At 44.7% G+C, this 16,678-nt stretch overlaps 1 protein-coding gene across 3 annotated transcripts; it reads left to right on the top strand.

Annotated features, from left to right (window-relative positions):
• The first annotated feature begins 144 nt into the window (after positions 1-144).
• Positions 145-16,342, top strand: NOBOX (NOBOX oogenesis homeobox). 3 transcript variants are annotated; one of them, XM_069003410.1, is made up of 9 exons: positions 145-224; positions 2,690-3,334; positions 3,720-3,826; positions 3,962-4,080; positions 4,982-5,115; positions 11,107-11,380; positions 11,864-12,171; positions 14,190-14,495; positions 15,070-16,342. In XM_069003410.1, the coding sequence occupies exons 1-9, from the start codon at positions 161-163 to the stop codon at positions 15,093-15,095; spliced, it is 1,983 nt and encodes a 660-aa protein (XP_068859511.1). In that variant the 5' UTR covers positions 145-160; the 3' UTR covers positions 15,096-16,342. The 3 variants fall into 3 exon arrangements, with proteins under 3 accessions (XP_068859511.1, XP_068859512.1, XP_068859510.1); XM_069003411.1 differs by having other exon boundaries at positions 14,187-14,495; positions 15,375-16,342; XM_069003409.1 differs by having other exon boundaries at positions 14,187-14,495.
• The last annotated feature ends 336 nt before the right edge of the window (positions 16,343-16,678 follow it).

Below are 16,678 nucleotides of genomic sequence, written 5' to 3'. Positions count from 1 at the left end.
AGGGGCGAGCGAGGCTCCCGGGGCCGTGGGCGGGGGTCGGGGCCTCCCCCGCCGTGCCCAGGTGCCCCTGATGAGGCGGCCGGGGCCGGGCAGGCCGGGCCGCTGGGCGGGGCATTAACCGGGCCGGGCCGGGCCGGAGCGGGCCCGCCACGGAGTCGGCATGGACGGGGCAGGCGAGGAGCAGCCGGAGGAGCGGGCGGCCGCAGGGCTGGGCACGGGCTGTGGTAAGGGTATGGCTGAGAGCAGGGGGGTGAGTGATGCTGGCTCGCGTTAATAACCGGGGGGAGGCACCCGGCAATGAGCCTAATGAGCAGCCCCGGGGGAGGATAATCGCTCCTCAGCGATGTTACCTGGGCGCTCATTAGCCTCCCTCAGCCCCGCCGTGTCCTGGCCGCGCGGCTGGGAGCGATGGATTCCCCGGCCCTCGAGTCCCCTGCTTGTAAAAGCACCTGGTGGAGGGCTGGGGGCAGGTGGGCTTTGTGTCACAGCGAGCGGCTCCCGCTGCCTCTGGGCTTCTCGGCTGCGCCTTCCACCGCTCTCCAGTTTTTCTCTTCCTTGCGTAGAGGAACCTCTGAAGCTGTTTCTTTTCCCCCCCCCTCGCCGTGTGTGTGCGTTCAGGTGGCTTTGTACCAAATGCCCCAAAACGCCTTAAAAACCTTGCAGTGCAAGTGGTTGTCTTGTTCCGAGGAATGTTTAAGGAGGTGGTTGTGAGATGGAAAAGGGGACTTGGTTTCCTGCTCGTGCACCAGATGTTCTGGGCTACCCAAGCCTGATGTTCCCACTCGGTTAAAAATCCCTTCACTTAAGGTTCTGTTTGTCTAAAAGTGGGACAAAGTGATGTTTAGTCTGGTCTCTGAATGATGGGAGAAAGGAGTGGTTTTATAACTCCCTCTTTTTTACCATGAAGGCCCATCTTTCCTTCCAAACCTGGTTTTCATTTCAGCTCTTTTCCTTGACAGTCCCAAATTGTTGTGAGATCTGTTCTAGAAATAAAACACAGCAGTTTACTTTAACACAGAGGAATATTTTTGTAGAGGATATAAAGCTCCCGGGTGTCCATTTCTGCTACGTGTACAAGGTACCCACATAAGACTTGGACACTTATTTTGTGATGGAAGCACATACTGGTGTTTGCATAGAAACAAATAAAACCCCCGCTCAAATAGTGGGAAAATACTTTTTTTTTTTTTTTTTTTCCCCCCACATAATGAGTGAGACAAGCTCAGATGCAACCAGGAGGATGGTGGAAAAGGAATTATATGGACCAGAGCCAGCTTCTGCCTTGTTCAGTTCTTGACCCTCCCTATCAGGATATTTCATCTCATTTAACAGCAGTGGAAACTTATTGCTGCTTAACAAGATCAAATTATTATAGCTGCATAGTTTCCTGCTTCTGTTTCTTTCCCCCACAACTAATTTGGTTCTCTTAATCCTGTAAAAAGCAAATTAGATGCTCTTGGAGCAGCCTGCCGTCCCCTCATACTTCTGTGAAGATTCTCCCATCTGCTTGGAGTTGTGGGGCTCCTCTTTGATTAACAGTTATTTCAGAAAATGACACTGAGGCAGAAGCAAATCCTTTATTTTGACATTGCACTAATATACATCTAAAGCAGAGCACAGTGAAATGAAATTATTTTATCTTTTTCCCCAAAAAATTAAACTATCAAGTTTCTCTGTTGTCACCTACTATTGAAGTGCTGTCAACAGTCTGCTCAAACTTTCTTCTCTCCAGACAGAGGCAAATATATGAGTTTGGGTTTATTATTCTACTTCCTATTTTTAAGAAATAATCACTTCGAAAAAAATTTAAGTAGCAGAAATCATACAGACTCATACATTCTGAGCCAGGTGGGAGGTTTTTGGAACTTTTTATTTGGAAATGTCAATGCCAGCTGGGGAAGTATACGGCTTCTGTATTATTCTGTTGTCTATTTTAATTATTTCTTTTGCTGTGTTCTTTCTGACCTGTCTTCTACTGTTCAGTCTCTCTTACTGTAACACAGTTTGTGCTTTTGTTAGTCTTAGTCAGACTTCTGTACCTAATTTTGTCCTTATCCCCTATTTCACTCCCTATCTTGCAAGTCTGTTACTCAGAGGTGTGGCTGAAGCTGCAGAGAAATATTTTAAGGCAGTTATTAGAAGTCTGACAATTAATGTTTTTTTCTTGGCCAGCTGTGGTATGATAGAACTCTATAAAAGTAAAAAGTGATGACATTTGTCAAGTAATCCCTGCTGACACAGTAGACCAGAATTTTGCTCCTTTTTTTTGCTCATTGTAATAAGGTGACAGGATCTTGCCAAGTCATTGATTTTTGTTCTGTTGCTTATTCCAGAGACTTTTGTTATCCCTGGGGCCGTTTTCCCACTGCTGAATTTGTAATATGCAAGCGTCCCTTTATTCTCTGTGTCTGGAATTACCTCCTGTAGTTTACAGTTTGCTTTTAAAATGAGGCTTTACTCATCACAGATGTTTGAATATCTCCATATTGACCATATCAGGTTCTTTGCTGCTGCTTTCCTGGCAGCACCTGTCTTTATTTTGAGCTCTCTGGTTCTTGTCACTGTTGGGTTTCATTGTGTGGGCTTTTCCTTCCCCCGGAACTGAAACTCCCGATCCAAGCACATCCAGCTTAGGCAATGTACATGTGGGGTGGGGTTTGGGTTTTTTTTTCCTGTTTTTGCCTTGTAGAGTGCCAGGATGAGGAGGAGGACACGCTGCTGAATACAGAGCACTTTGTGGTGGATGCTGATGCTGTTGGTGACCATGGTACAGGGAGCAGTGTGCTACCTGCATTCCCAGGCACAGCCACACAAGAAAAAGTTGAGGATAATTTGGGAATAGAAGATAGGAACAGCTCTGTAAAGAAGGTGGAAGATGGGGCATACAGCACCCTGCAGGCAGCTGGGTCATCTTCCCAAGGCTCAGTGGTCCTTGATGGCCAGCATGACTTTGCCTTGGTGTGTGGGCAACCATCGGATTTCTGCGGTGGCACGAAGGTTGGATTAGCACAGGAGCCCATGGGTCAGTCAGGGTCACAAGAGCACTCTGAGAGTTACTGCCCTGCTGGGACTGAAAAGGATGCAAAGAAGAAGAGAAGTACCAACAGCAGTGGAATGTGTGCTGAGAAAGCATCCAGTAGAGTGGCTGGAGCTCCCTGCAGGCAGGAGGAGATTGGCCCGGCCCCTCCCCAATCCAAAGGTGCTCCAGCCAGTGCTGCAGTTCAGAATTCCTACAAGGGGTCTTCAGTCCTGGAGTCCAGAAGCAGCTATGATGTGGCCAAGGGAAAAAAATCCTTACCTGTCAAGAAGAAGCCCCGCACCTTCTATAGTGCAGGTAGATCCCAGGGCACACACTGGCACACAGTGATGCTGGCAGTGCCAGTGGCACTTGGTGTTTCCTTCCTTGTGCTGATCTGCTCTAACTGGTATTGCACTGCACTCCACACCATTAGATGTGTGAAGACTTCCACAAATAAGGGTTGCTGAGTGTCTTTCGTTTGAAGCATCACTAGCAATGCTCTTTGCTTTTGAAACAGCAAAAGGAGATTTTTGTTTGTTTTTGTGGTTTATTTTAAAAAAACTTTTATGTTACTCATGTATTTCTAAGTATAGTAAAAATGCTCCTTTTTTTCTGTTTCCCTCTCTTGTTAATTTTTTTTCCTTGTTTTCTTGTCGCATACTTCCCATCTCTCTCTCTTTGGGCATTGTATCATTTCTAGAGCAGCTAGAAGAGCTGGAGAAGATGTTCCAGGAAGACCACTATCCTGACAATGAGAAGAGGAGAGAGATTGCAGCTGTGGTTGGTGTGACACCACAGCGTATCCTGGTAATGCCTGCTGGGGGAAAGTGCTGCCTTTGGTTTCTGTGCAGAAAAGGGACAGACAGGGACTGGGACATTGCCAGTGTCACCATGTGTAGATGGTTTCTTCCCTGAATGCATTCCTTTCTTTCTGTTTTTCAGGTCTGGTTTCAGAATCGCAGGGCAAAGTGGCGGAAACTGGAGAAGTTGAGTATGAAAGGCAACAGAAAATACCCAACATCATCAGCTCTGTCAGTCCCCTTTGGATCAGAGGGTTATGGGTGAGGAACTTACTCTGTTTTCTTATTTCTCCACAACTGGTACCTAACAAATTAAATATTTTCTTTTGCCATTTCCCCTTTACCTTTAAACAGTGAACAACTGAGCACTGATTTGGACCTAGGTAGTGTGTCAGATTTCTGGGTAAATTGTGGTGGACCCTCTTAAAAATCCTTTTGATTAACCTGTTGCACACATTAATCAAATTAATTTTGAAATAAAACTACTGAAATTGCTCTGGCTGAAGTCATGTAGAGAGCAAGGGATGAGATGGAAATGTTTAGGGAATCACCTCTTCATTTTTAGTTTCTGTGAATGCATCACCCAGGTGCTTTGGGTGAGTTAGGGGATTCTTTTAACCCAGTTCTCCCACCACTGCTTTCCATTTCCATGGATTTTCACTTGGTGATGGAAATGCTGCTTGCTTAGATCAGTCTTAGAAAGCCATGGACATGGAAATACAAGGTAGCCCCTTTCATATGTGAGCAGAGGACATTAATGGGGGGGGGAAGGGACTGTGTGAGAAGAGAGATGGTCTTTCAAGGGATGGTGAATGTGAGAGAGAAGAAATCAATCTCCATAGGGATGTATTTATGGCAATCTGGAGTGAGTGTCTTCTTAGGAAGAAAACAGAATGAAAAGAGGAAAAATTAAGTGGAAGAGGAGAAATGAAAGATTGGAGAGCACCTGACTTACTTCATTGCACTGTCCCTGCTGCCTGTCCTATACAAGTGACCTGGGGCTGCTTCCCCAAAGACTTGGTACAAGACTTGATTCCTTGCACTTGTAGTCAGCCAGCGCTTTCCCTTTCCACCTGCTAGTGATGTAGGATCTGCCCCTTGTCAGATAGAAGACTGCATGATGGTCATAATGCCTTGTCTTGTCCTCTGTGTCTGCCTGCAGGGCACCTCCTCTGCCTGTGCCTCCATTGCCCGATGCTGCTGGAGACCAGCCTGCCATGCTGGGAGGAGACCCTGGAGCTGGGAACTCCTCCAGCCTGCTCAGCACACACCCTGCATCCCTCACTTCTGCCTCAGGTGAGACCCCGACCAGCACGAGTGTTTTGCACAGCTACAGCATGAGTTGGTGGAGCTGGAAGGTTCCCAAATGCTTTAGGAAAGGCCATGTCAGAGCCTTACGCCATCAATGCAAAAAGTGACACCAGCTCACTCCACAGCTTGAGAAAGTTGAGGCTGTTCTGCCTCGAGGAGAAAAGGTTTTGTGGAGACATTGTAGGACTCTTCCAGTATTAGAAGGGGCCTACAAAGAAGCTGCAGAGGGACTTTTCATCAGGAACTGCAGTGGTGGGACAAGAGGGAATGGCTTCAAACTGAAAGAAGGGAAATACAGGTTAGATATTAGGAAGAAATTCTTTCCTGTGAGGGTGGTGAGGCACTGGCACAGAGAAGCTGTGGCTGCCACATCCCTGGAAGTGTCCAAGGCCAGGTTGGATGGGGCTCTGAGCAACCTGGTCTAGTGGAAGGTGTCCCTGCCCATGGCAGGGGGTTGGAATGAGATGGTGTTTAAGGTCTCTTCAATGATTCTGTGATTGTAGATATAGCAGCTCACTGCTGATTGAGTCTCTACCAGTTATGTACCAGCACTGTGGTGCCTCTGTGACAATTCTGGAGACAAATTTGCAGTCCTTGTTCCTGTCCTAGCACAAGCCAGCAAGGAATTCTGAACAGGACTTCATAAGGATAAGTGAGCAGGGCATTCTTCCATAGCAGCTGTTTGACACTGGCCCTGCGGCTGTAAATGAAGAGGGAAGTGTTGTTCTGGTTCTGATGTTCTCCATGGCAGATACACACTCCCCATATTCTGGCTTTGATGGAACCATTCTGGCTACAGTCTGAGCCAAGTGAGCTGCATGAGGAAGGTGCACTCTGTGAACTGCTGGGTGTTGTAGAGGCTCCCTCAGGTACTCCATACCTTTACACATCCAAAGGGGCTTCCTTGGCTTCTCCAGGCAGGGCAAGTTTCTGTTTCATGCAAGACCTTGAGGGAGTGAGAGTAGCTGAGTTCTAAAGCTGAGGGCTGAATTTAATCCATGTTGCAGTGGAGTTTTAAGTCAGTGGGGTGTGCTGTTCAACCAGTTTTCTACCTGAGCTGAGTTAAAAGATGGATGGCAATGAAAGAGAGAGGATTTGTTTAATTGTTTATTGATGTATACAATCCAAGAGCATTCCCTAGAGTCAGGGATGCTCCCTAAAGCATTTCCTAGATATGTTTGTGTTTCCAAGTTGGCACAATATTGAAAGATTTCCAAAGTGATGAGGACTCCACCACTTCCTTAGGGACAGATATCCCAAGCAGTAGATATGCTGACATGTGGTACTGCTGTGTGTGTTCTTCTGCTTCCCAGTGTAATTAGTTATTTGGAATTTATTGTCATCATGTCTGTCCCCTCGTTGTCTTCTAAATATATCAGTGTTTAGTTATCAGTATTAAGGCTGTTTCCTGCAACTCATTTTCTAAGAACGACTCAAATTTTTTAACAGTGCTTTTACCTTATTTTGGTACTGTGGAAAGCAGCTGTAAGATTGCATCAACAAGCTTAGAATGCTAGAAGTATGTAATTGAAATATTTTCTTGATAATCTAATTTAGTACTTCTGTCATTTAAATTTGCCTGTCATCCTCTCAAGGCAAGGGCTCCTTTAGTCAATCCAATGACCTTTTTAACCAATAGGACAGTAATTCAGTTAGTTCCAGTTTTTCCACTTCTTGCAACAGAGTAAATATGGTCAGTGTTTGAGTAATTCACTGCTTTCAGAGTGATGAAGTGGTGTAATCTGTTGAGCCCTGTATTTAATTGGATAGAAACCAAGGTTTTGCAAAACAATTCGTTTAAAGGAAACAAACCAAATATCCTCTGATTTCTATGCTTTAGGAACCTCTCCTGGTTCCTAAAGTACCTCTGCAGACACACTATTTAGTCAAGAGAGAATATCAGGGAATCACAGAATGGTTTGGGTTGGAAGGGACCTTAAAAATCATCTAATTCCAACACCCCTGCCATGAACAGGGACACCTTCCACTATCCCAGATTGCTCTGAGCCCCATCCCACCTAGCTTTGGGCACTTCCAGGGATGGTGCAGGCACAGCTTCTCTGGGCAACCTGTGCCAGGGCCTCACAGAGAAGAACTTCCTTCTAATACCCAGACTAAACCTACTCTCTGTCAGTGTGAAGCCATTTGCCCTGTTAGATAATATTTGTCAGAGAAATAAAAGGGCAAGTGTCCTCTCTGAGGGAAAAGACTGATACTACATGTAGAGAGTCCTTGTAGAAGAGAGATCTGCATGGCACAATCACCTGGAAAGCTCCAGTTGCAGTTTTGCCTTCCTAGATGCAGGATAACACAGCTATGGGAAATGAAACTTGCTTTTTTTGTTGCTGTTTACCATTGCACAGGCAGACTTTTTCTCTTTAAGAATGAAAGCAAAAAAACAGGAAGAACATGAAAGCCAATGTGACCTGAATCCATTCAGCATCCTGGTTCAGAAAAAAAAGCTTGCCTAGAAATAGGGCCGCCTCGGGGACCAACTGTTTTCTTTATTGGGATATCTCGGAAAATGAAGGAAACAAAACTTGGATAGGATAAAATCCCAATTAACAGGAGCAAAATAAAAGAGGGAACAGATGAATAAAAAAGGTTATCAATTTACAAGGCAAAACCAATTGATTAGTAGTGTTCCTTGTGGAAACAACTCATGGGTGGTTTCAGCAAAACACTTTGTGATCTGTGCATCATGGTGCAGTGGTGCCCACAGAGTGTGACCTGCTGGAGTGGCTGTTCAGGTGCTTTCCTTTTTAACCACTTTCAACAGGACAAGAAAATTATTTAAGAGCATGAGAATAGTGTGGTCTGTTACCCATGACCTTTGGAGAGTGTTCAGTGCTGCAATTCCCATTGTTTTACCTTGCTCTACCCAGTGCTTCTGACTGTCTGTTGGTTTGTGGGTTTGGTTTGGGTATTTTTTTATGTCCCATTGTTTTTACCAGTTCTCCAAACGAGCTGATTAAAGATGTCAGTGAGTTGTATTTGGGATGTGTGTTACCTTCCTGGCAGTTACGGCTTCTGATTTGGATAGTAGCCACACTGCTTGCTATAAGAGCCTTTTGTGCCTCAAAACTTCAATTTTGAGCTTGCTTTGATCTTAGAATTGGTTTTTCTTCACTTTTGCTAGACAGCATGATTGAAATTAATGGCTTTTTTTGACACTGACAGTTATTTGAAGTTTTTCTTCGTTTTCTGAGATTTCTTACTGATACATATGTATCTCTGATTCACTGGCTTACATTTTCTTTAGAAAGAAAAGTTCCTTTCTGTGCCTCTGCTTTGTGGGAGGAGATTTTTCTGCCCCATTGGTGCTTTTGCAGGAAATCCTTTGTTTCATGTGTCTGCTTTGCTGAGGACACCTGTCAGGTACCCAGCCTGTGCAGGTAACTCTTAAGCAAATAGCAAGGTGATTGAATTCACTGGCAGAGATGGGATTGGAATGGAAATCTTGGGAGCAGTTGGATGAAGTTGGATATGGTCTATCAAAGAACAGTAAATAAATGACAAGCTCCAAATAAGCTTCACTTACCGGATTCTGGCTTTTGAACAAATGTGTTTTCTCATAATTTCAAGATGAGGATGAATCTATGAAAAGCTTTGTGATGGCCCTTGATGTTCCAGTAAAGGCTGGAAGCAGAATAACCATTCTGGGGTTAAGTGTAGGCCAGGACTGGTTCAGAGATCTGAAGCTGTAAATTATTAAATTGCTCTCCAAAAGTTCCTAAGGTTGTCTCATGGACTGAGAACCCAGAAGTAATGGAAGCAAGAAATAAAAATCCTACTGTTACAGTCCCATGTTCACTGGGAAGCCTTCTGAGGTTTTCTTTCTCTCTACATCAGTGTCAGGAAGAGCAACAGAATTGTACAATGTGAGTATTATGTCAAGCCAGGGGTCAGAATTCTGCATGGAACAACTCTGGAATCTTCTGTAGATACGTCAGATTTAGCACATATTACTCCTCTGGGAATTGTTTGTTCTTACTGCATTTGTGACTATTTAGAAGACACAATTTCAGTGTCTTTTTGAAAGGACAGAGAAGCAGAGGTGACTTTACAAAAGGAGCTCTGGAGCTCTGGAGAGCTGAACCAGCTCTGGAGATCAAGGCTGCTGTCTCACAGTCTCATTGCCTGGGGATCCTATTGCCATGATCCACAAATATTATCTGCACTACGTGTTGCAAATACTATTTAAAAAAAAATCTAATTCTTAGTAGGTATGAAAGTGAGTTTAGAAGTGATTCTTGGGCTGCTTGTGTTCATCCTGAGGAAGAGCAGGGCCATCTGCACAACAGCTCATCCTGCTGTCATTATTGAACTGGAGCTTTTCCTGGATATAGACTGTTTTTCAGGTAAGTTGTGTCCCCCATGGCTGCAGTTCCATAACATGTGTGTGAACATTCTGGGGCACAATGGTCAGGAGAACCAGTGCAAAAGAAGGGTTTAAAAAAATCAGAAGAGATCTTCAGTTTCATTGCTGGCTAAGCCAAAACCCAGGAATGTGACAGGTGCATCAGAGATACTGCCTGGCATGGATAAATAGTGTGTTCAAACAGAAAAAATAAACCACTGAGAACTGCTTGGGCATGTGAATGCTTTAGAGATGCCATCCTCGATCTTGCTTCAGTTTTCTGACTGAGCCCAAAATCAGGGCTATTGAAAACTTGAAAAGTTTTCATTGAAACATCGTGATTCCTTCTCTCTATGACTGCAGAGAGCTGGAAAAAAACAGAATGTGGGAAGATGCAGTAAGAGATACAGAACTGCCCAGCACACTGGGGAATCTGAGAAGCAGTGCTGCGAGATGTTGAAGTGAAAACTCCTTGTCAGCTCTCTGGACATGCATTCCAAAATTCTCTAAAGGCTACTAATGCTTGTTGTGGCATCTGTAGGTTTAGGTTTGTGTTTAAGGCCTTTGATTCACACCTGTTGGAGTGCATCTGATGTTACTCTCTATGCCTGCAAGGGTGAAGTGCAGCTGCAGACTTTCCCTGAAAGCTTTGCCATGTGGGGGAGTGCTTCACCTGAGCAGCTGGTGATATATTCTCTTCTCTTCCTCATCCTTGTGCTAGACTGGAGAAACTCCTAGCTAGATTGGAGAAATCATTTCAGCTTCCTGCACACTTGATGGCTACACTTGTGAAAAGAGAAACCATTTGCTAATTGCCATAATAAGAGAGAAATTCATTTTCCTTCACCATGCATGCCCAAGCTTCTTGAGCTTATGTATGGTTATTACTCTGGATCACCAGCATACCTGATTCTGACCTTTAATTTTCTCTATTCCACAGAGGCTGTTCTGTAGGAAACTGTTCCTCTCTCCTTTTCCAGAAGTGAGTGAGGAGACAGGTCACCAAACAAGATTCTAGCCAACCAAAAGGTGCTGGTTTCCTTTTCCATCTCCCAGCTTCTTTTTCCCAAGGACCTTCAGCTGCCACCTCTACTTTTTTAATTTTTGTTTTTGGCATGACTCATCAGAAGCCAAACCAGGAGTGAAAGGGGGTTTCAAAGTGGCCTAGACATGGATTCGTAAAGGCACAGCTTTGTTTCTTTCAAGCCACAGTTCATTTTTTCAAAAGGGTGATCTGTGCAGCACACTCTTCCCAGAGGACAGTAGAAATGGAAGATGACTTGGGGGATTGTTCCTGGCTTTTTTCCAGGAAGTACTTTGCTTCATTTGGCTGCTTTCTTGAGAGCTGGATAAAGATAGTATGCAGAGACTGAAATCACAAAGGTAATTTTATTTAACCAATAAACATCATCCTGTGTTCCAGAGAGCTTGCTGCTACTCCCTTTTGCTTCTCAACAACAGTGCTGGTACTCATTTACTTTAATTCCCATCAATTAATGTCCACTCTTTCACTGGCTTCTTGCTTTTCTGTCCTGCTCCTCTTGTCATTCCCTCTGCTTGCTCCTGCTGATTCCCAGTGTGACAGCACAGTGACAGTCTCTCTGTTTTATCCACAGCCTCCTCGGTGGCAGGAATGGTGGCACCGTGTGAAGCTCAAGCTCAGACCAAGGCGCTGCTGCAGCTGCCCTTCAATTCCAGCAGCGTGGAGTGCTTCCCTAGTCTTCCCAGCCCTCCTCCCATCCGCAGGGCCAGCCTTCCACTCAGCCTGGCCTTTAACCCCCACAGCCACATTGTTCCCCTGATGCTGGACCCGCCCAGCAGTGAATGCAGCTTGGCCAGTCAGGAAAACGGCTCCAGGGAAGCCTTCGCTTACTGCATCCAGAATCAAGGGTAGGAACAGATGAAGTGTCTTCGAGGGAGATCAAAAAAGTGGCTCCTGGGAGAAGCCTTGGGAGGGTGAAGGTGGAACAGGGGACAAGGAATTAGGTGGGAGCATAAATGAAAATTGAGATGCAGATGTGACAATATCCTTTAAATGGAGAATGAAAATGTGCATAATAGGACAGGGTGCCTGCTATGAGACAGGTGCTGCCTGTACTCAGAGTGCTCTCAGAATTGCATGCCTGTCAAGTCAAAGTGAGAGTGTTCCAAGCTTTGGGGTGTGCTTTGGAGAGTGGGAAGATAATCCCCACTAATACCCATTGTTCAAGAATCCTTCTGTGAAAGCACTTAGCTCAAGTGGCTTCTGTTGCCCTTGTCCTGTGCCTGGCATTTGGGAGGAAGGGTAGGCAATAAAACAGTTTTTAATTGTACAGGTTGCTGTAGCTGTTGACTCTCTAATCTCTGGGTTGCCTCTCTCCTTGCCCCCTGCAGCTTCAGTTCACCGGTTTCCTGCCCTTACCTCGAGCAGCTGGAGCCTGGAGACAACCTGGAGGCCACCTACTGTCAGTACAGCAGCGGGGGGGAAATCTACCAGCTCTCCCAGTTCTGCCACCCAGGTCACCTGGCCAGCAATGTGTTCTCCAGTGACCATCTCCCTCCTCCAGCACCCCTGGAGTCCCATGCAGCTTTCCCTGCCTTACCTGCCAACAGTGGAGCCATAACCTATGGAGCTACACAAGGCTATGTACAAAACCACACAGGGGGACCACTCATGCCACAGCAGCCAAGTGGAAATTCAGGTAAATATCTGAAATATTTTGGCATCCTGCTCCTCTGGCGTAACTAAACAATACCCCGAAACATTCAGTATGATCAGTGGGTTTACTGATGGATGTGACAGAAAGAAGGAATGTCCACATGCCTGCTGAAATCTACAGATGTGCCCATCTTTTTTTCACTTAATTTCCTTGTATGCTTGGTTTTTTTAAAGTGCTGAATGACCCGTTCATTTGAATCAAAAGTTACTACCCAGGGTGCACACGTCAGGAAGAGCATTAACTCTGAATGTGTCAGGCAGTGCAGAGGTTCTGTCTGGACTGGAGAAGGAACTTTTCCAGGAGTGTCCTGTTGTGTAAATGAACATCCCTTTGTTGCATGTCGTGGGAGTCAAGGGGACAGAGAAAAAGGAAAAGGTGCCACAGCAAATGGGATAGTTGGAGATAGTGAGGAAAACCAGGCTTCTCACTGTTTGGCTTCTGCAGAAACCAGTTTGAAATCATGTGGTATATCTTAGGGTAGTGCAAAAGAAGAGAGAGACAGGAGCCAACAGAGTATGGGCACAGATTCTTCCTCTGACTTAAATTTGCAACAGCACTAAGATGAAGGCATTCTAGCATAATTTTCTGAAAAAAAACTGGGTAAAAGTGGCATTGTTGATCTCCTTGTTTTGTGTCTGGGGTTAGTATTTTTAAGTTATTCAAGCCCAAGTATAATCAAATGACAAACTGTTGTAGTTAATTCCTTTGGACTGACAGGTTTGTTAAATTAGGGTCACGCTCCAAAAGCTCCATCCCTTGTCTTATGACATGAGAGAACAAAGAGTTTTAGACCACAGATGCTGTTTTTGTACCAGTTCTGTGGACCTTGAGGGAAGTCTGACTCAGAGTCTGACTCACATCAGGCTGCAAGCTGGCTCCTGTCCCCACTCTTCACAGCTGACATTGTCCAGGACAGGTTGGCAGCACCCGTGCTATCTAATACACTTGGCCCTGATCCCTGCTCTAGTGCCAAGGCATAATTATTATTTTCTGTGGTTTTTCAGTCCAAAGTGACAGAAATAATGAGACGGCTGTGGCCCAGACTGCATCAAATTAAATGTTTTTATGGCATGATGCCCAAGTGTGTGTTGCATTCCTTGGGGCATGTTGTGTGAGCATAAAGGGGTGTGTAAAGGTGCAAGCTGGTGAAGTTGGAAGGTTGTTGAAGGAACAGAGTTGATATTCTCTTATTCCATACTTCTGTCCAGAGCACAGTCAGCAGTGAAAGGCTTTTCTGTTATGCCATGGGGATGACCAAGTTCACAGAATCCTGGCATAGTTTGGTTTGGAAGGGACTTTTTAAAGCTCATCCAGTCCCACCCCCTGCCATGGGCAGGGACACCTTCCACTATCGCAGGTTGCTCAGAGCCCCATTCAACCTGGCCTTGAACACTTCCAGGGATGGGGCAGCCACAACTCCTCTAAGTTCCAGTGCCTCTCAACCCTCACAGGGAAGAATTTCTTCCTAGCAATGTTCCAGCATTCCCAAAGTGCAGGGCTGGAATCCAGTCTATCAGTGCAGACACACCTGTGAGTCTTACATCAGCACGTAAGCAAGTGAGCAGCATAGTTGAATTACAGATATTAATTAACAAAACATTCCTGCTTCCTGGTTTACAGCTCTTATAAATGAAAGTGAAGATTAAGCATCCAGCTTATGCTTGGCAGAGCTAACCTGGAAAATGGGACTGGAAAAAAAATTGGAGTGGTGTCTCTACTATCATTACATACACTCAGGATCAGTGCTGAGTGGCATCATGGGGTTTTTTTCTGATTATAACAATGCTGTGAACTTCCTAAGCTTTTTTCCCTAAGAACCATGTTTTGGATAAATACACTGCAGTGTAAACAGCAAAGTGATCCTTGATGTGTGTGTGGTGTCTGCTGCACTGCAATCCTGTGTTTGCACTGAGCTAAGCACAACACACACATCTTGTATACAGGCATGCTTCCATTCTTTAGATTATTCTGTCTTTTCTTGGTGGCTTTTTCCTCAGCAGACATCCCTGCCTATCCAGCTGTGCCCTGGAGTGATTTCTACATGCAGGGAGCTCCTTTCTCCAATCAGTTGCATTCCCAAATGCCTTTTTCAAGCATGGCAGGAGGACAGTACTTCACAGAGCCATATCTTCTTCAAGTGCCCAATGGAACAGCACTGGAATCCATGCCACAGACTGGAACACAACAGGGAGTGACACCACCAGACCAGAGTTCCTACCAGAGCCACCAAACAGAGCAAGAGTTGGCAGCTCTCGCTGAAAAAGAGGATGTAAAGAGCAGCAGCAAGAAAGGAGAGATTATTGTTGGTAACCAACTGATTGTTTTCTTGGAGAAGGAAGGGGGGGAAAGGAAAGAGTTCCAAGATAGCAGTAGCTCCCCTGAATGCAGGATGAAAACTGTGGCATGATTTTTTATGTGAGCTACTGCCTGAGACAGCTCCCATGATCCTGTACCTATCCTATACTTAGTTCATAGATCCACCTGTTTCTAGAAATGGGGACAGAAAAGTCAGTAAAAGTCAGTAAAATAGATTGCAAAGTTCTGTGTTTCCTCAGACATCATCTGTTGTGAGCTGCATGGCTACACAGAACTGATTATTTCTAAGATTTCCAGAGGCATAAACATGTGTCTTCAAGGCAGAACTTCAGCAAGAAGGGAGAAGGGGAAGGGAGAGCTTCCTGTTTGGATTCTTGGGCTTTTATCTTGGAAACAGAATTATGTTACTCTAGAATTGTTGAAAGGTGTCATATGCCTTAAATCATCTTTGGAAGGGTGTCTGTGTGGGGGGTATGTGTTTTGAGATATAAAAAATTTGAAAAGTTCAAGGTATTTTGTGTCATGTGAGATCACATGTTCTTATGAATCTGGGTTTCTTTGCAGAAACTAAAGGAGAAACTAATGACTGATGCTGCACTCTGAGAAAAAAAAACAAAGGAAGAGGAAAAATTGCTATTTTAAACTCTGCAAAATAAGAGTCAAAAAGAGAGACAAGAATAATAGTTGCAACAGATGCACTTTTTTATTACTTTTTTTGGTTGTATTTTTTTTCTTGTTGCCATGATTATTTTCTTGCTGAAGAAAGAAACAGGGACATTTCACTCAATAAAAGTTCCTGCTCTTTCTTTTTTTTTTTTTTTGCCAATCTCCTGGCTTTATCCTTTTTAACGAATTCTAATCTTGACCAGCCCTCAAGACAGGAAAGAGCTGATACAGGAACCAGAGTCCCATGGGTGAAAATTCCAGATCATGCAAGAGTCAGAAGGCCTGGCTGCTATCCTGGAATACACAGGAAGAGAAACCAGGAGGAGTAAGGTATATAGGAAATAGGAGGAAGAACTCCAGCAACTACACCTGATTTTAGTGACTCCAGACAGCAAAAGAAGTGTCATTGGAAGTCCACCAGTGATTTGGTATTTGCTAGCCTTGAATTACTTCTAAAAAAATTACTTTCATTGTAAAACTTGAACAATAAACAGCAGCAAGACTGTAACTATAAATGCTGACAGTGTAAGCAGATCCTTTTCTATTATTAATTGGTTTAGCATCCTATCTGAATTGATCTCTTTGATCTTGGCTTGATCGTCTCGGCTCCTGCTTTGCCTGGGAAACACACAAAATGTGTCTTTGAAATCGGTGGTCAGCAGAAGGAGCAGAGGACTCCAGTGAAGAGCTTGTTCACTCTGAGAGCTACAGTCTCCAGGAACTGTGCTTCCCAGAGGAGCTGTAACCACCTGGATGTGTAGGATGTATAATACAAGTGGCTTAAATGGATGTCAGGTGCTGGGCCTGTCCTTGTGAGGAAAGACCATCATGTTGTAGTAAGAGGGACATGCATTTCCTTTGTTACTTCCTGTGTTTAACCCTGAGTCTTCCCACTGGTTTTGGACACAGACAATGCCCAAATAATTTTTATATTTCCTGTGATGTGGGTGCCCCTTTGTACCTTTTGAAATTAGGCATTACCAGGTCTTTTGTTTCAGTTCCTCTGCAGTCTGTCCATGGCTGGCAGGAGCTGGATGCTGCAGCTCCTCTCCTTTTTCTTCCTCCTGTAAAACACTGGTTTATGTGTGGCAGTGGCTGAACGCTGCTGGAAGACTAAGCACTACAGACAGGTATTACTGCAGGCCTGGGCCCTAGGGTATATCACCGTGTCCCGCAGCTATCGGGAGGAGGAGGAGGAGGAGAAGATCCAGCAGGCAGGAATTGTGCAGCAAGATTGATCTATTTAATTATTTTACAAACTCTTTTATAGACTTTTTTCTTCATAGTCTAATTGGACAAAGGACCAGCCACCCCTTGGGGTGATTGGCTAAAATCCTAAAACATCCATTGTCAAAATATTTTTCTACTATACCATAAACAAAACTTTCCAAGGTTGCAGGTGTTTGGTTGTTTACATTCCCTGCTACCTCTTCTGTGAGAGAGAAAAGTCTCTCACGGACTTAGAAAATAGCAAGAAAATCCTTGCTAGCAGCATTTTTGTATCTAC

The sequence above is a fragment of the Aphelocoma coerulescens genome, chromosome 1A (assembly GCF_041296385.1).
Source record: "Aphelocoma coerulescens isolate FSJ_1873_10779 chromosome 1A, UR_Acoe_1.0, whole genome shotgun sequence".
NCBI lineage: Eukaryota > Metazoa > Chordata > Aves > Passeriformes > Corvidae > Aphelocoma > Aphelocoma coerulescens.
Note: the sequence above shows the minus strand (reverse complement) of the source record. Positions and strands in the feature narration are given on the sequence as shown.

Bases quoted from the DNA above. Each gene is read 5' to 3' on its own strand.
- NOBOX (XM_069003409.1), top strand. From the start codon at position 161: ATGGACGGGGCAGGCGAGGAGCAGCCGGAGGAGCGGGCGGCCGCAGGG. The intron at 5,116-11,106 runs GTGAGACCCCGA...TTTTATCCACAG, and splicing joins ATCCCTCACTTCTGCCTCAG to CCTCCTCGGTGGCAGGAATG. The intron at 14,496-15,069 runs GTAACCAACTGA...GTTTCTTTGCAG, and splicing joins GAAAGGAGAGATTATTGTTG to AAACTAAAGGAGAAACTAAT.